This window comes from Drosophila santomea, chromosome 3L, assembly GCF_016746245.2.
Source record: "Drosophila santomea strain STO CAGO 1482 chromosome 3L, Prin_Dsan_1.1, whole genome shotgun sequence".
Taxonomy (NCBI): domain Eukaryota; kingdom Metazoa; phylum Arthropoda; class Insecta; order Diptera; family Drosophilidae; genus Drosophila; species Drosophila santomea.
In genome coordinates this window covers 13,527,922-13,546,920 of record NC_053018.2, presented here as the reverse complement: position 1 = coordinate 13,546,920, position 18,999 = coordinate 13,527,922, and the positions used below count along the sequence as shown (strand labels likewise).

Below are 18,999 nucleotides of genomic sequence, written 5' to 3'. Positions count from 1 at the left end.
TAATAATCATGACAATATTTATCCCCGGGCAATGTGAACTTTTCGCACAAAGACCCGAGACCAGAGACTCTGGAACCGAAAGTTGAGTGCAACTCAGCTCGATTTGATGCCAGGCGATTCAAAATGAATCGCGGCTCTCGAGGCCTCCTTTGTTTTTTGTTTGCCGCTCTCAGCAAACTGCAGTGAATTCTGTTGACATTGGCTGGATGTCTAGGAGCCAGTTGTGGCCAAGATCTAGCTATTCCATTCTTGTGTAGTAAATTCGAAATGTAAAATAGAAATGTTAAAGTAAACATTTATTCTCATTCCGTTCTGACCGTAATAAAACGTTTATAACGCGGCTTATAACGCTATAATCACTTTCATTGTTTAATGGGTAACATTCTCTGCTGTTTCTGTTGTCCCACAATCGGAGTTTTATATTTGGGTACAGCTTTTTTACGAGTTCCCTCCTCATCACTGGCTCATCTTGGGGTTCTGGGCACTCCCCCCGCTTTTAGCCGGCTTATCAAAAATTGCATGGCATTGCAGCAGGCTGGGAATGCTAGGTAAGAACATTGTTCGACTGCGCCTTGGCGGCAATAAACGAAACAAAATGAAACTTACACTTTTCAGTGGGTCCACGGATCCAAGGGCCCCCTCCGAAATGTCGGCATAGCCACAATTCCTGACATTCGTTGGCTGAGATTAATGCTCCTTTGGTTGCAGCCGCCAAGCCGCCAAGTCGACGAGGGCAGGTCAAGGGCCCGAGGTCTGAGGTCTGAGGTCTGAGGAGTCTGGGCCACAAGAAGTTCTGGCCTATACTCTAAACAAATCGGAGTTCAAGGGCTGTGCGGAGACCACGTGGTGGCGATAAAGTTCTTCCCAGAAGCCTACTACTCAATTAATTTATAACTAAGTAAACAAACAATACTGAAGTTGAGTGGATGCACATGTACGATCTAAAGTTGCGGAGAATTTCCATCTCTTCTAAAACCACAGTATAAAGAACTTCAGAATGTTATACAATAGTATAGTAAGTTTGTAAGAATGATACAGTAGGTCTTTTAATAACATCTTTGACTTTCTAACAAACCATATATCTTTGTAGGTACTTTAGGAAAAGGGTATCCCAATGTCTCTACTTCCATGTACATCTCAGCTTCACTGCTCTTTTTTTGGGCCTTGTTGTCGACCTCAACAGCAGTTTAAGTTCCAGTCTCGGATTGCGCAATAAGAGCCCTCAGAAATATACAAGAAAAAAAAGAAAAAATAGAGAGCGAGAAAAGAACGAGGCAAGAAAGGAGCCACACAGCAAATTGTTAAAAATAATTTATATTAAAACGCAGCACAAAAAGACATTGCAATGAAAATTGTGCAAACAATTCGAGTCCAGAAAAAAAGCAGGCGAAGAGATGCCAGGGAGATCCGGCCATCCAGATAAGCCAGGAGGAGCAGCCAGGAGGAGAAGCAGCCAGGAGGAGATGGCCCAGGGATCCGGGAGCGAAACCCAGAGCGGCAAACAAATGTCCAAATGATATTTTGTCATAATAAATGGCACAACTATGATTATTTATGACTCGAAATGCGATCGCTCCCTCCACCGGCTCGCTCAATTTAAGTCTCATAATCAAAGACGAGACGAGGTGCTCTGGTCATGATTTCGATTTCTTGCCCGGCCATGTAATTTATAGTGCCAAGAGTATTGAATACCGCTGGATTTTCAGTTTTTTATTTTCATTCTGTTTCTGTACTTTTGTGCCTTTGCCGCCCTCCTTCCTGCCCCTTTTTGTGGCAATCAAACCGAGACTTAGGCCACGAACTGACTGTGATAATGCCGTTTTTTCTCCGATTCCCCGATGTTGATTTGCCGACTTAGGCTTTGGTTTTGGCTTCAGCTCTGCGTCTTCGATTTCCTCTGTTTTTTGCTGTTGGCGGCTGGCCGAGGGTATTTCTGAATTTCTGTATTTCTGTTCTAGGTCTCAATTGTGGCTGATTGTTGTGAGGCATCATTAGAAGAACGTAAATCAAATAGTTTCCTCGTTTTATGACTCCTTCGCTGAGAGTTGAACCATTTATGGCCTGTAATGGAGGCAGCAAATGTAAGACAGTTTCTGGCCAAGATTAAGGTCGGAATGTTGCAGGCCATTCTGGAACAGCTTTATGAGATGGCACTTAAAGAGCGATCAAAGATGTTGCATGTCAACGGTTTTAGAAATGACCTTCCCTAACAGATTCTTTTAGCCTAAAATTACACAAAACTTGTGGCTAAGGCTAAGGAATGATACCGATACCAAGTCCTTTCTGGAAATCGAAGCATTAATTTTGTTTACATGCCATTGCTAGACTTTAAAGGATTCTTGTGGCCATTGATTGCCATACATATTTCGGTATTTTCGTGGAGCTAGCAACTGTCAATAAGTCCTTACACTGTCGGCACACATGACACCCGGTTTCCCGGTTTCACTGCCATCACTTAACCTCCTCCATCCGCTGGCTTCAGCGTTTTCAAATTAAACTTAAACTTTTTTCATTTCCATTCAGCACACATAGAAAAACTCCCGACCCGGACCCGTGGATGGATTCTGCTGCGCACATGCGTTTCAATTCCGATTTTTTTCCATTTCATTTTCATTTTCATTTTTTCTTGTTGTATTTCGGTTGTATGTATTTTTTGTAGCTGCTGGGTCTGATTCCTGGTATGCCGCGTGCTCAGCGCGTTGTTTGCTTATTTGAAGTTTCCGCAGGGAGCTGAGTTTTCGGTTCAGTCGGGTTGAGTTGAGTTGAGTTCAGTTGAGAGCTGAGCTGTGCGGGGAGTTCCTGGGGTCTTTCAGGGGAGTTCCAGGGGAGTTCCAGGGGGTATTACGGAAAGTGAGGGGCGGATAGAGCCAACGAGCGCGCAATATTAAATCGTCTGTATTGTTTACAATCAGAAAGCGTTTTATAGACTTTATATAGACGAACGAGTCAACAGAACGAGTCAAACGAAAAGCGGGCAAACATATCGTATCGATTCGAGCTCCTATTCTCCAGAATTCTATGGACGCGACCACCAGGGAGTCACAGTTGAGCAATTTCTGCTTCAGCATTCAGCTTTCGCCTTCGAGTCGGCAAAAGTCACGTTCTAATCGCCGTACATATCGCTCCAATCATTAATCAAAATTAAACAATAATTATTTGCCAAAAAATCGCAGTAAGTGGGGCGCGGAGGTATATATTTCTTCATATATTTCTTCAGGTGTTTCTTGTGGCCAGGTTTTCGTGGTGGGTGCGTCGAAGGCTACAGAAATTGTATTTGAGCGGTTTTAATTGAGCTTTAATTATGCTTAATTAAGCGTGGAAGCACAAACTGTTTTTGCTTTTTTTTGCAAATCACATTGCTTCTTTTTCAGCAGCGTGTGAACACCATTAACATATTGGTGGCTGGCAGAAAGATTAAGACGTTTGAGTTGATAATTAGTCAGTATGGATGGGTTATGAGAAAAACGTTTTGATTGAAAATAAATTTAAAAAAAAAAAGATTATAAAATATCTTCCCAATAATGAAGAATTTTTTAAAACTCAAAGCAAGTAGTACGAGAGTGTCTCCTTACCGTGCATCTCTTGTACTTTGAACTGAGTTTAATGACTGTTCTCATTCCCTGCTGCCCAATACAATCATGAGTTTTATATGTTTAGTCACATTTTAAGTTCTGAGTGTGCCATAACAGTAATCCATACAGCACATATCAACTATGACGGCCAACAAGAACTCGATTTTGTTTGATAAACATAAAGGGATTGCCAACGCCAACCCAAGCCCCTGGGACGAAAAACCAGAAGGCGGAGTGTGGGGCCAACACAAAGTAATTGATTGTTTATGGTCGTACAATTTATGTGTGCCACAACATCGAGCGCAGCGAGAAGGGGAAGGGGTTGTGGAAAATATTGACCATTTGCTAAACGATAATTCAAAATGTTAAATCGACAATTTCAATTTGAGGCGGGGAGTGTGGGGGGTTTTCCCCAGAGACTGCAGCACTCGGAAACTTCGCACATGACTCCCTGGCTGTAAATATAAACATAAACTCTCCACTTAATAAAGGCGAGTGCCCTGCCACGCCCCCTGCCCCCATGCACCATGCCCCTGCCCCCTGCCCCATGCCCCATGCCCCAACATTAACCCCATCTGGCCCCGCTGGAATCAATCGAACGTGTAATAAAATGCAATTTTTGCAGCGTCGTCTCCAACTAGGCCGATAAAACTGACTGCCTCACTTTTTTTTCCGCCCAATGCTCCTCTAGCTCCAAACGCATGTTATCGACCTCCGGGGGGGTTGAGGGGTTGAGGGCATAGCCCTTTGGCACTTTAGGGTTCAATTGCTGTGTAAATGCTACTGCTGCTGCTCCTTCCCTTTTGGCTGGCCAGTAAAAATTCAAACAGTTACAAGTTTATCGGCCAACAAAAAAAACAAGTCCAAATTACACTCTACACTCATACTGCTGGTCATTGTTGTTGGCGCTTGTTTGTTATTATTATATACAAGCAATTTAAGCAATCTGTTTGCTCTCTGCGTTTTTGCCTTCATATTTTTTGGTAGTTTACAAAAATGTGGACATAGCATTTGATTTTTATTTTTATTAAACAAATACCGTTCGTAAAATAATGTTACTTCTGTGATGATAATCAATGTTTAATATTATTTATATCTAAAAAAAACTTATCAAGCCGAGTATAAATAATAACAACTACATATTTGATATTAATTATTCAGAAAAATGTTTAGATAACTGATGTAATATTATTATTTGTATTTCAACATCATTATTTTTACCTTTCTGCGAATCAATTGAAAAAGTGTATACCTTGAATGGAACATAAAAGGTTTAACCCTCTTTGAAAGCTGCTAAGAAGCAAGTATAAATAATTGCTTTTAATTCTATGCCATTATTTCGCATCGTTCTCCGCATCACATCAGAAAATTCGCAATATTTTGGCATATTACTCGCGTAGCCTTTCCGACTTGTCCGGTTATATAATCCATTAGTCACGGTCGATTTCATTAATTTTCATAAACAAATTTGTTCAAGTTGTCCGCCGTAACCCCCTCTCCTCACTCGTTCTCCCCTGCTTCTTTTGGCCATGTATTGTAAATAATGCAATTTGCTACGCAAAAAATAAAACTCAAGGAAAGACCTTTTGTGCTTCACTGCCGAATCTGCTGCAGCTGAGCAATTATGTCATTTTTAATAGCCGCCATCGGGGGCCAAAAGCGGTACGCATTTTACGATCGCTGAGAGGGGTTACGAGTATTTGCCGAAGTATAATTTATTATTGTCAGTTGCTGAGGAGCAACCCCAGGCCGTAAAATGATGAGGAGCGGTGTAAAATTTGTGAAAATGTATTATTCTCGAAATGTAGGAGCGAGGCAGAGGTATCTATTGCAATAAAGACCATTTATCCAACAATGTACGTGTTATTTTTAATTTTAAAATAAATTGGTTAGAGAGGCTCTAATGGTTAGAGAGTACTTATGGCTTGTTAACTATAATATATAAAAAGAAAAAATTAAATCAATAATTTTTTTCAAAGTATCCCTGTGCAGAACTCACAATACATCGGCACTGAAAAAATGGGAAATTATGGGGGTTGGCGGATGTACATCGGAGTATATCTGGTGTGACGCATGACGCATGACGCATGACGCGTGCATCGCTCCACGGATTTGGCCGCGCACTCACGTCCTTCACGTCCTTCGACTAACCCACTGCAGGACATTTGGCGGGCACATTTCACCCGCGACCCACCCCCTACGTGTTAATTGTGGCAACTGCTCTGCTGTGACTTCTGTCCATTCGACTTGGCCACTTGTACGTGGGGCCGGCGGAAAAGCGGAAAAGCTGCAAAGAAAACTCGGAAATAAAATATGACTGGACCGAGCACATGGGACAGCGCACACATAAACTTCGGGTGGCTGGGGGTTAAGCATTTTCGGGAAAGCGTTTAGTGCTCGATGCGCCATAAACTTGTGGATTTAACTGGCGGAGCGGTAAGGAAACTGGACGCTGAGACCTTCCACAGATGCTTCCCATCGCCTTGAGTCTAAGAATGGTTAAAGTAGTCGACATTTATTTTAACACCTCAAAAAATATTCAATGCAACTAATATAATGTATATAACAAAGTTGATATGTTGTTTAAGTAATTAATTTCATTGTCAATCGCCTATTTGTATAACACAATAACTTATTTCACTGTCTTTAATTAGCGCTGGTGTTCCGGGTGTGTTATCCTCGCCACTTGAAGGACACTACACCTGTCGGCACCTCCCTCACGGAATCCTCTTTACTGGTCAGTCGCAGTGACCCGGGGTCGTTGCCCCATATACGAACTGAAAAAAATGTTTGAAAATAATAAAAAGTGAGCCACGAAACCCGAAACCGAAACCATTTCCGGCGACTGTAGGACTGTGGGACTGGAGGCTGCTCCACTTGAGCTGCGCTTTTTCAACTTTGTTGGCGGCGGACTCTTTTGACGGTGATGAGGATGAACTGACCACCGGCGGCTCCCTGTTCCCTGCTCCCAGTTCCCTGTTCCCAGTTTCCAGTGCTCATTGCACAGTTGCGTTCGCACTACTTGAAATGAAACCGCAACTTAATAATTTTTGCTTCTACGGCAATTAAAAATTTTTACCTTATTTGCTCCAGTTTTTATTTTTTGTTTTTTTTTTTTTTTGGGGCTTGTGAGGCCAGGACTTGTTATCTGTGCAACATTTTGTGCATGGTCATTTACTTTTCGCCCTCGGCCGACCGCTTCAGTCCGCCAAGTTGCGTTGTTACTAATTAAAAACGCAAATGGGTTTATGATGTTGCACAAGTTGAGTTGCGGTTGCCAGTTGCCGCATGCCGGTGGGGGCGGGGGTGGGGGTATTATTTTTTACTGCTGTCGCTGCAGAATTGTAACATGACAAAAAAGCTGAAAAGAAGTTATAAAGAAAAGCATAAAAAGAGCGTGGCATTAAAACAAATTTTTGCTCTCCTCTTTTTTCGGGACAAATACAAAACAAGTCCTGCTGGGCTCCCTGCGTTTTTCCATCTTTTCCCCCATTGCGGTTGCTTGCGGCTGCTCCTTTTGTTGGGTTTTCCGGCCCAACTCCCACTGACACCCCGCCTCACTGGAAAAGAAGAAGTCCTGGACCCTCCCTGACTTTATCGCCATCCATCTCGGTGGTCTCCTTGCCGGGAACTGCGGACTCCTCCACGCTTTTCACGCTTTTCACATTGCCCTGGCATGTTTTGTGTTTTATTAGCGTGAAAATTTTTCAAAGGTGTCAGCACTTTTTACCTTCTTGTTTTTTATTTTTTTTTTTTGTCGTTTTCGTTCGTTGTTTGTTTTTTGCTTGTTTTAAGCATTTCCAAGAAGTGGGTGACTTTATTTTAAATACTTTGCAAATTTTGCATTTGTCGCAGCACAAATAAGATGTTGATGTTGAGTGCAACAAAAAAGTATTAAATGTTTTCCTGGAAATTCTCGAGGAGCTTATCATTATAAATTACAGTTTATAATTCTCAACTTTTAATAACTCATAAATAATTTCGGTCAACTCTTTCTCGTTAATCCCCTGAAAGAAGAGGGAATGCTATTAGCTGTTAGTTTCTCATTAAAGATTTCTCCATCGGCAATTCCCTTAATGGCCAGCAGCCCTTCGCCCCAAGGCCAAAAACCAAATCCAAGCGAACCGAGCTGACCGGAAATCCCCAACAGCACCAGCCGCCCCCCTGCAGCCACGCCCCCGACCTGCCATTGTGTAATATCCGTTGACTATTATTCTAATTCATGCTGAAAATTAAAAAGCTGCCTATGAGCCCCTGACCAACCCCAAACCCCAACCCCAACCCCAACCCCAATCCCCTTTCCGACGTGTTTTTGTGCCAGTTCAGCGAAAATTTCATGCAAAATAAACCCCAAAAAACTGAGGGAAAAAAGGAAGAGCCAAACCGAAAACGCCTTTTTGAATAGACGATGGCATTATGTTGTTTTTGGGGCTTTTGCCATCCTTTCCCGTTTTTGTATTCGAAATAAAGCGACCGCATCAACGAAATATGAAATAGCACAAAAATATTATCCAGTCTGTGTATGGAAATATGGGAAAAAAATTATCATATAAATTAGCAAAGCAGACAAAATGTTTGGGGCGAAGGTTTGAAGGGAAAGACTCCTTTTGTTTTGAAAACAATTTTCGTGGCATAAATTTTCGGGCTGGCAATTAAAAATATTTCGTTATTCTTCGTTGCTGAATGCGAGAACTGAATGAAAATAGGGTACAACTTAAATTAAATTTGATACAATGTATGGAAGCGATGGGACTAGCACTGTAAGCTTTTGTAAAGATTTTTCAGCTGCTATCGTCGGTTTATTTGTTTATATTCTTTATACATCTTTGTGAAAGCTTTATTGAAATTGAATATTTTTACTTAAATATTATGTCTTTATGCTTGCCTCGAAGCTATTCAACTTTGATCTCGAGCACACCTTAATTTTAAAGCGATAAACGCACATCCCTGGCAACTTGCTGGCTTTCCGTTGTCCTTAGCTCGGTATCCACATATTTACGGCCGCAACAATGTGCGCCTTGTGAAACAATTTATAACTTTTGCGCTTTTGCCTAATAAGTTGGCATGTTGTGGCCAATAAGTTGCGGCAACAGCAGCGGACATGCAGCGGAACTCGTTTCGAAACTAAATTACAAGTTCAGCAGCAACAACAGCCGCCGGCAGCGGAATAGATCCCCCATTCCATTCCCTTCGTCCTTCGAACACCCACTTACGCCCACTTTTGCCCACTTACGCCCACCTTTACCCCCGGCGTCCTTGCTCACCGATGCACATCTTGCCAACAAGTTGAGCGTGTTGTTGTTGCCTTAACTACTGTTAATTCTTCTAATTGTGTGTACGTTGTTTGCGTGCACTAATGTCGCATATGCACAAGCAGCAACAACAGCGGGGCAGCACCAGCTGCAGGCGTCCCGTGGCAGGAGGGGCATGCAAATGCGCAACTGTTTATGCCGGGGCAAGCTCTGCATCTCGCACTGGAACATCTGGCGATGGTACCGTGAGCGAATCCCTTGGAACTTTAGCTATAGTTGCTTCCAGTTCATGATGAAACCAAGTTCAGTTGGCCATTTTCTTAGTCTATGAAATAAACCTTAATTAATCTTTAAAACCATTCTAAAAAGTGCTTCTTAATTTTTGCGAAAGAAGAGTTCAATATCACTAATAATATGATTTTTAATGGCAAGTAAACATTTATATTTATTTCTTCCAATGAAAATACACTTTATATGAAATTGTTTTTATGAATGATCTGAGTTCGTGACACGGACTCTGCTCCACCAGTTCGCTCGAGATTTCAGCGTAGTGTCGCCTCGCCTGACAGCTCGTGTTGCAGCAGCAGCCAAAGGGGCGGCAAAGGGCGTCGCTTATTAGCGCAAAACGTTGCACGTTGGGGCATGTGTGCGTGAGCCCGTGTTTTTGTTATTGTTAAATGTAATTAAATTATGCAGATGAGCGCCAAGCGCTCCCACTGCAGCTTCAACTCTGTCGCTGCGGCATTAACTAAACTGCCATGGAAAAGTGTTTTTAGGTATTTGCATTTGACACCGACAAACAGTTGCCAGGCCCACGCTGCTTTCCCCAAAGTGCTGGCGTCCGGAATCGTTAACAGATTGCTGAACAAGTTGCAAATTTTGGAGAAATTTGAAATTGAAAAAAAAATTCTACCAGTTGGCAGCGGTGGGATTCGAACCCACGCCTCCGAGGAGACTGGTGCCTTAAACCAGCGCCTTAGACCGCTCGGCCACGCTACCCTGCATGTGCCACGGGATAAAATTGTCATTCAACTGCGAACAGCCAGCAAAAAAAAGCCCAATAATTAAAAACCACAACTCATTTATTGTTAAATTTGTTCTTTATTTGATTTTATCTCTAGTTCTTGAACACTGTTGAATTTTCAATTTTCTCGCGTTTGCGATTATCCATTACATTAAGAGAATTCCTTGCATGACTTGTTTTTTGACTTCTTGTTTTAGTGATACGATTAGACGCTGATCCACAAATATTTCTTGCTTTCGGCTACACCCTATATCTGGTTCATATATTTATTTACGATTTTGTGCTTTCGCTTGTTTAACTATGCTTGTCCCTTGTAATTTGCTTAAATTGTAGTTCAAATTGATTTAATTTATTTATAGTTGCGTTGTCGTATAACTAGATGAAAGATCTGCTTCGTTATGAAATATGAATATGAGATTTGCGTTTGAATAAGTTTTCAATTATATATGGTAATCTTAGATTTTTGTTTATTCGTAGGTTACTTTTAACTCCCTTGTATTGGTTTTGCAATTTGTTCCATTAAGTTGTTAAATATGTACAATTGATCAAAATTGTGGCCGACTTGTTGCAGTCAAATGAGAAAATGAACTCAAATGCTGAAATAAATGATAAATTCGAAATTAAAACAATGTAAAATGTATGTTTTTTTCCAGCACAGTTACTTTTTATTTACACGCATAATTCGTATATATAGATTTACTTTCTATTTTTGTATGTTGCATAATTGCTTATTCATATTTGTGAATGCGGCGTGGAATCTACATGAATATTTCGGAGTTTTCAATAGTTTTGCTATTTTCATTTTACATTATCTTTGTTTATTATTCCGATGAGTAGTTTATTCTTTTCTGAGTCTATTAACTATAAAAATCTGCGGTATTCTTTTTAGTTTTTGCATATTTTCTTCCATTTTATTTTTAGGCTCTTGCATGGTTTTTTTTTTTGGAATATTTTGTGATAGCTTTAGGCTAAATACATACATAGTTATAATGACTGGTGCTTAAGCGCGTAGCTTATTTGTTATTTAATAAAGTAAATTAATTGCTTACTTATCTGTTTGTTGTATAGAAATTGAATTAATTTTGTTATTATGTATTTTTACGAAGCTTTTAATTATTTACAATAATTGAAATGCTTTTAAGCATAACTTAAATATTAAGATCACTGTATGCAAATGAAATGGCCGATCAGCAGGTTGGTCAACTGTATTAAAGTTTTTCTTTGCCCAATCCACACTGTCCGCCAAATTGTGCGCAAGATTTTCTTATATACACCTGCGATTTTCCTGCGCTTTTCCTGGTCGACAACCTTTCGAACTAAATCCTAATTTATACAAAATGCTTTCGCTTGAATACACGTAACATAGGAATATACAACTAGAGTATGAATATGCAGGTTGGCTACGATTTTCACTTTTGAATAAAGTAAATGAAAGCGAATAAGTTCATTTGCATCCCTTTTTTTTAACTTTATTAACTTACTGCTGAAAACTCTCTCCAAAAGTGAGAACCGAAGCAAACCCGATTAAATTAGATCGATTCCCTTGCGCTTCCAGTTTCCTCTTTAACCCTTGTAGAAGTAATGCAGCTCGATATCCGGATCCGGCCTGGTTTTGATGATGGTGCGGCCCAGAGTGCCGCACGTCTTGGCCGGATATCAGTGGTACCGCCTGAGACTGCCGTTGTTGTTGCCCCCAGCACCGCCGACTGCCACGCCCACTCCGCCGCCAATGCCATGGTGGTTGTTGTTGGACAGGGTGGACACGTTGTTGTTGTTGTTGTTGAAGGATCGGCGCCCGGTGGTGTTGCCATGGATCAAGGCCATGCCCACCCCATTCCTCAGCGGCAGGGCGGGGGGCGGTGGTGTGGGCGTGGGGCTGGGTGGCAAGTCGTGATCCAATGGCAGCGAGTAATGCGAATTGTTGTGGATGTATCCCGGCTCGGACATCGCATCGCACGGCTTGGCATAGACTCCTCCGTAGTGCTGGTTGTGGCCTTGGCTCTGGTTCTGGTTGTGGTTAAAGTGGTCCTGGGTGAGACGAATCCCGTTGGCAAGCGGCTGGATATAGTGCGACAGGGTGCTCTCCTGCACCACCGGTGGTCGGTGGCGCGGCAGCGAGGTAGCATTCAGTGGCTTCCCACCGTTGCAGGCCAACAAGCGCATATCCTGCTGCGAGTGGTGCATCTTCGAGGTCGATTGTGGCTGCGGCAGTTGCTGCTGGCCATTGTTAGTCATGTAGTGAATGTGGCTGAGCTGGGCAAAGGAGTTGGAGGCTTGGTCCACGGCACTGGGCACTTGGAGCTGCTGTACGGCGCCGCTGGCGGTGCTGGCGCCACCACCCCGACCACGCAGCTGAGGCGGGGGTGGTGCTTCTAGCTATAGCTCGGTGACCGGTATCGGCCGACTGCTGCCGGCGAAATAGGGATAGCCTCCAGCTGCCGGATGAACTCCACCGCCGCCGGGTGGTGGCCTCGACATGTACTCCTCATCGGAGAAGGTCTTCTGGTACTCGCGCTCCTTTCGCCCCAACGCCGAATGTCCCTTCAGCATCTCCCGAATCCTGCGACGACAGGTGTAGAGAACCAGGGCCAAGGTGGTTATCAAAGCGGCACAGCCCACCACCAGCATTCCGATGATCGCCTGCTTACTGGCGGCTCCATGGGCACAGCCTAGAAGTGGCTCCGCCAAATGGGCCAGTGGCAAATCCCGCAGAGCCGTTGGATAGGCACAGATGACGGGCGCATACTGGCCACTGGCATTCCTGCTGACCAGCAAATGGCGCAGCCACAGAAGTCGGCAGTCACATTCGAATGGATTCTCCGAGAGATCAAGGGTTTGCAGATCAGCCCAGGGCACCAGACCCTCATCCAGGCTGCTCAATTGATTGGCCTTCAGCACCACTGTGCTCAGATGGGGCAGGCCACCCAAGGCGATGGAGGATAATTCGTTCAACTGCTTGTTACTGGAAAGGTTTAGGTACTCCAGGTTGCTGTTTCCACTGAAGGCACCGCTCTCCACGCGTCTCAGTCGCTGGGCACCCGTCAGCTCCAAGTGCCTCAGCTCCCGGAGACCCGAAAAGGCGCCCGAGGAGATGACCTCAAAGTCATTCTGACCAATGTTTAGCTGTTCCAGGCGTCCCAATCGCTGGAGCGCTGCTGTGGGTATCGCAGGAAGGCGATTATCTGACAGATCCAAGTAGCGAAGGGACTCCAGACCCTTGAGAGCATCTCCCGAGATGTTGTGCAAGCCAGCTCCGCGCAGATCCAGTCGGGTCAGTCCGTTGAGATCCTGGAAAGCTTCACCGGGAATCGTCATAAAGGAGTTGGTGCCCAAGTATAGTTCTGCCAGGGAGTGGAGTGCCTGGAAGGTTAGTGCTCCCGGCACTGTGGTCAGTGTATTATCATCCAGATAGAGCACCCTCAGGTTGTCCAAGCCATCCAAGGCGTGTGGATCGATGTGACTGATGCGATTCTGGCCGAGATTAAGCTCGGCGAGCTTGGTCATGGGCGAAAAAGTGCGGTACTCCAGCTCGGCAATCAGGTTGCCTCTCAGATTCAAAACACTGATGGTGGAGAGTCCCAGGAAGGTCTTGTTCGACACCTGGCCAATCTTATTGTGGTCCAGGTGCAGCTCCTGCAATTTGGCGTGAAACGTAAACGATCGTTCCGGTATGTTGAGCATGTCGTTGAATGACAGATCCAGGAAAGTGAGCTGCGCGTAGAACTGCATGGATGAGTCGATGGTCTTCAGTTTGTTGTTCTTGATCACCAGTCGCTGGATGGCGGGATTCAGTGCGATGGGCAGGACGTCCAGCGTGCCCTCGCCGCAGTTGACCATCAGGGTGTCGTCGTCGCACTCGCAGCCATTGGGGCAGTTGGCCAGTCCCAGGGCCACTGGTAATGTGGCCAAAACCAGGCACAGGCACATGCACAGGCAGAGGCTGAGGCTAAAAGCCTGGCCAAGATGGGGAGCCAACGACATGGTAATTGCCCGTCGTCTGCTCATTACACGCTCACTGTCTTTTGGCTTTTTGCACTCGTCGTCGCTTCGTTTGAGCCGCTCTCCTTTTCTACGTTAACTACGTTCTGGCCAAGTTCGCCAATGGCTTTCTAGTCCAGACTCCGGCATTCGCCTGCAAATAGAGGAAGGAAGCAGAAAGGTGCGGGGTTAGTCGGGTTTCGCTTTAAATTGATTTTCCATTAGAGTTCAAAATTGCTTGGCTTTTGGATTTCCATTGGATTTGGCAGCTGCAGTGCTGCAAAGCTGCACAGCAATCGCATTGCCCCCGTCGGGAGTTAATCGGTAGTTTTGTGGATTACTTTCAGCTCCAGCCCTCCCCCGAAGTGCGCCCCCATTTGACTGTCGGGCAGTAAACAAATGAAGACAATTTAAATGGCCACGGCCTGGACATTAGGAACGGAATTAGCGACTGGCTAAAAGCAAATGGAAGTTGTTTCGAGTTTCACTTTAACAGTTGCCTGCCAGTCTGTTGCAGACCTAATGGTTGCCAGGCAGTTTAGCTTGAATTGGATCGGAACTCTGGGGCTGGGCTATCGATTGGATGGATGGAAGCAGATTGAACGGCACCGCACGACTTGCCCAGGAATTCTTCATTGAATTTGAAGTACACAGTCCATGATTTACTACAGCGAGATCTGGTTACTTTTGCTACAATTGCCTATGAATTTCAAATGTGAAAACAATAAGCTTCTGTTTTGGCTGCTTTGAAATGGCTTTAATATTATTTTAGTCATTTGACTCCCTTTGAAGACCCCATCCATGTAACTTGGCCAAGTCGGCACACATGACAGACAAAGGACCAACGTCAGCAACCCTTTGTGTCAACTGGCAGGTCCCCAAAGTCAGACCCTGGCCCCAAAACACAACCCCCATTTAAGTCCGCTGCCCTTAAAGCTACCACCTCCCAATGGAACTCCGAACAGGCCAAAGATATGCCGCATAGTTGGGGCCAAACTTAAAAAACAACTTGCACTTTGTTTGCTTTGGGGACATTTATCAGCTCCGGGGCTGATGGGCAACATTGGGGATGAGGTGGTGGTGGTGGTGGTGGATATGGGGGAGCTGGTGGAGCTGGGATCTGGGGACAACTGGCAAAACAAAACTTAATTTAGCGCGGCAACTGCGAGAAGTTCAAGGATGGGGCCCAGAAAAAGGATATCGGCACTGGGCTCCCCCAAACGGGCTATAAAATAAATAAAACAAAGGCGAAATTCTTTTTTTCCTTTGTTGTTTTTTTCAAAGGAAGGGGGAAGGCTGAAAAAGACAAAGGATGTATCGTCCCCCTTTTTCATATTTTTCAACTTTACGCAGTGTGGGCGTGGCTGGGCCCCAAAGGCGCTATGAAAGTAATCATAGATGTGGGTCAGAACTTCAGAGCGCTGGGGAGCGGGGAGCGGTCTTGGGTCTTGGTCCTCCACCGACCAAAAGGATGTGACTTCCATCCCCTGGAACTCTCGCTTTTTATTATGTAAATATCACATAAACACCCGGGAGCAGCCATCATATGAACGAAGGCCGCAAAAAACGCCACTCGTGGAGGGTCCTTCCTGGCCTTATCCTGGTTCTGGTCCCAGTTCCGACTCCTCATCATTATCATGCATATGCCATAAAGCAACTTGTTGAGGCAGGGATCTCCGCCTCGAAGAACAAACAGCCGACAACATTTTCGGGCGAATAAAAACAAAAACTGCCAAGTTTTTCCTTTGTACGCCAGCCCAGCTGCTTGAAATGCATATGGCTGATGATGGGTATGGGTAGAAATCATATTTAAATTGCTAAAATCCTGTTAAATGGCCAACGCGATACCGCAGGCCAGGTTTTCAAGTAGCTCGCAGCCACGACCTGTCGAGAAGTTCAGAAGTTATCAGTAGGGTTAGGATGGGTTTTGTGTTTTTCCCCCCCAAGGATATGAGTTGAGTTGGTTTTTTGGAAGAGAAAAACTCTGAGGACGCTCTAGATGGACTACACTTTAGAATTTTGAATACAGCCACAATAATAAGCTTATCTTTACGACGTGCTATTACAATTAACTTTGAACTATGTGCAGAATAGTACAAAACGAATTTGTTTCTATGCAGACTGCGGTCGTTTAAAAAAGGTTTTGACTAAAAACCTTGACAGCTCTTTAATTCAATTTTCTACAGAGCTCTTCTGACTTGCATCACGCTTTTATCATCAGAATAGCAATACTCGAACTACCCCATGAATGCAGCTATTTAAATTGTCACCCAAAGTATCCCTCTTCCCCTTCGAACCTTTCAATCCCCATCCATTGAAAGTATGCCCCTAATATTTTATGGTCTGGCACTGAGATTTTATTCGGTGGCTTTTGTTGCCTTTTCAGGACATTTTTATTTGGTTTGCTGCTGTTGCTGAACTCATTTATTAGTTCCGTTCGTGTCCGACTTGCACTTTTTGACCCCCCTCGGTCACTTGTCCCCACCCATGGCTATATCTTTTTGGCCATTGTTGCGAAATGTTTGCCGTTGGAACTTTGTACAGTGAACAAAAATAACAACGCAGGACTACTAATTAGTAAATATACTTGACTTGATTTTCTTTTATTTATATAAAGCCTGTTACATTTTATGTTGTTCTAGAAAGTTATTTCAACATAACATATATAGGGCTTATTTTTGTTTATATGTATAAATCCAAAGAGTATAGATAACAAATTTAAAAATTTAATTTGTGGAATTCATAAGCTCTTAAAGAATTCTATATATATGCGTCTGAATACAGCATTGAGTTTCTTCGAGTGGCTGCGAGTCCAACAGCCTTGTGGCCATGGCCCAAAAAGAGGGGAGTTTGCGGGTGGACAAACCTCTTTTTATTGTATCTGTCTGGTGCCGTTTTCTGGTCCGTCTTTTGTCGGTTTTTGGTCCCCGGATTTTGGTTTTGCTATTGCTTTGGCCCAGCGCTATGACTTCCGCCCCACTGCCCCGCCCACAGTCCACCGACCACCCCCTTTTAACACTTTCTGTTGTTGCTTTTTGTTTAGTCTAGAGATTCCTTTGTTTTTTTGCTTTTTGAAAATTTGCCAGCAGAAAAAAGAATCATTTGCCACAACTTTTCTGTTGCAGTTGGTGGAAATTGCTAAATAAATGCATGTTTCTGATTTAATGGTAGACAAAAACCAAAAAAAGTGAGGGGGGCGAAATGGAAAAGAGTTGGCAAGTACAGTTGTGCCCGTGGCGAACTCAGTTTTCCCCCTTTTATCTGTGGCGAGCGGAAAAAGTTTGACGGTGCTTAAAAATAGCATCGGAATCGACGGGTCCATAATGGTTTCCAGGTTTCAGCTGGCCTGGCCCAATTTCCTTTTTCCTACAATTTTCCACGGGCCCCCTTTGCACAAAAAAAAAACAACCAAAAAAAAAACTTGCTCAACTCGAGCCATCAACGTCGGCAATAAACTTCAACTTTGCCTGTTTGCCAAATGTTTAATATTTCAAAGTAACGCCAGCCAATATCCTAAAACCTTAAACCAGAAACCCCAGGGCCCCACAACGCAAAAACCCCTTCCCTGGGCGTTATTTATATGACAATTTCGCTTGAGCGCGCGTTAAAATATCGCCGACCATATTTTATGCTCAATGCCTTGGCTCATGTTTTGCCAACAGCCCCCTCCCCCTGCTCCTTCCCCCTGCCCCTGCCCCTTTCCCACGTACATGGAAGTCCTGTCGCGCCACGCCCCCATCCGTTTGCTATGATAAACTTGGCAAATTTATCCTGCTTTGTGCCATACGTCTTTTGGCACAGTTTCCGCTCGAGACATGTACCGAGCTGCCTGCGCCCGATTTGCACTATTTGCACAGTTTACAGTTTACAGTTTACTGTTTCAGCTTCTTCGACTTGGCGAGATACTTTTTGTGTGCATCTGCAAGATACTTTTTCCTGCCAGCGCGGGCAGACCAAATATTTGCCATCGCAGGAATACAAAACAAAGACATGGCAGGCTCACGCACAGCCAGCTCCAAATTGGAAGCGGTATTTGGGGCACCAGCAACCAGCATTCGGCACCACCCACTGCACCACTGAACCACCCAACCACCTACTTCCCCCAGTGGCGGCCAAAGCTGAAGGCTGTGTGCCAGTGAAAGTCGCCGCGGCAACAGCCACTCGTCTGTGAAATAGAAAACGACACAATAGACGGGTGGGTGGTTTCAGTATTTGAGTGGGTGCTTTCAGTATTTGAGTGGGTGGGTGGGGCGTAACAGCTTACGGAGTTACAGAGAGAGTGGCCGCCAGGGGGCGCTTGCCAATTGCGCATCGTCACACATGTTACTTCAATTCTCAGTAATGGTAATCGGGCACAAGTTTCAGTTCCATTCAGCCCCACTCGCACCCCCCACCCCCTCCACTCACACAATCAGCAATTGAATCGGGCTTGGAATTGGGATTGGGCTTGGGCTTGGATTTGGATTTCGATTCGGAATTTGGCGCACGAACTGAATGCTTTCTGCTTCTCCATTTCTGCAGCTGATTGGTGTTTATGAACCGCAAAAGCTACACGGATATGGAGTGGATGTGATTGGTAAAAGAGGCACACTATAATCAGCTCGGAAAAGCTAATTTTAGGGGGAGTCTGGCTTAATGGCTACATGTGTGCGAAGCCACTTTCAAATGCTGCAAAAGAACTTGCTATTCGGAGTGGTAAGATGCACATCGGGGAGGTGACCTCAATCAGAGTACATGTGTTAATTTCTTATACCCAAAGATAGGTACAGAGAAGATTAGATTATTCTAAGACTCAATGTTTCTTTGGGAACCACAAGTATCATAAAAACATGTTAAGCTATGATGGTTCATATATAATATATTATAGGTCCAAAACATGACATGCCTTAATAAGTTGTTTAAACTTCACTAGGTTATTATGCAAACGTTGTACTCTACTTTCTACATTTTCAAAAATGTCTTGTGGTCACTGCCACACCTCCAGGGAATCCCCCCACTTGGCATGCTCCGAATGTAATCCATTGCAGGTTCAACACCCCGAAATGAGCGGTTAAAGAGGCGCCCCAGTGAGCTGGCTCATTTGTTGGTTCTGTTCTGGTTCGGAGATGGTACGGAGGAGTCCCTCGCCGGTAATCTCCTCTGCCCACCAGAATATCCGCCAAACAACAGGAGC

At 44.2% G+C, this 18,999-nt stretch overlaps 1 protein-coding gene, 2 long non-coding RNA genes and 1 other non-coding gene across 5 annotated transcripts in view; 1 reads left to right on the top strand and 3 right to left on the bottom strand.

The window, feature by feature from the left end:
• The first annotated feature begins 417 nt into the window (after positions 1-417).
• LOC120449066 lies at positions 418-1,564 on the top strand. Its single transcript, XR_005616177.1, has 3 exons — positions 418-548; positions 616-1,015; positions 1,091-1,564. It is a non-coding gene; the product is annotated as an uncharacterized LOC120449066 (long non-coding RNA).
• A 4,507-nt stretch (positions 1,565-6,071) lies between these two features.
• On the bottom strand, positions 6,072-7,196 carry LOC120447747. Of its 2 annotated transcripts, none has more exons than XR_006356482.1 (2): positions 6,652-7,196; positions 6,072-6,593 (listed from the first exon to the last, which is right to left on the bottom strand). It is a non-coding gene; the product is annotated as an uncharacterized LOC120447747 (long non-coding RNA). The 2 variants fall into 2 exon arrangements; XR_006356483.1 differs by having other exon boundaries at positions 6,072-6,590.
• A 2,545-nt stretch (positions 7,197-9,741) lies between these two features.
• Trnal-aag lies at positions 9,742-9,823 on the bottom strand. The gene has a single exon. It is a non-coding gene; the product is annotated as a tRNA-Leu (tRNA).
• An 82-nt stretch (positions 9,824-9,905) lies between these two features.
• Positions 9,906-18,999, bottom strand: part of LOC120447960 (protein slit) — a 53,036-nt gene continuing 43,942 nt past the window's right edge. Inside the window, 1 exon segment of the mRNA XM_039629650.2 lies at positions 9,906-13,980. Within this exon segment, the coding sequence (XP_039485584.1) occupies positions 11,505-13,853 (2,349 nt within the window). The 5' untranslated portion in view covers positions 13,854-13,980 and the 3' untranslated portion in view covers positions 9,906-11,504.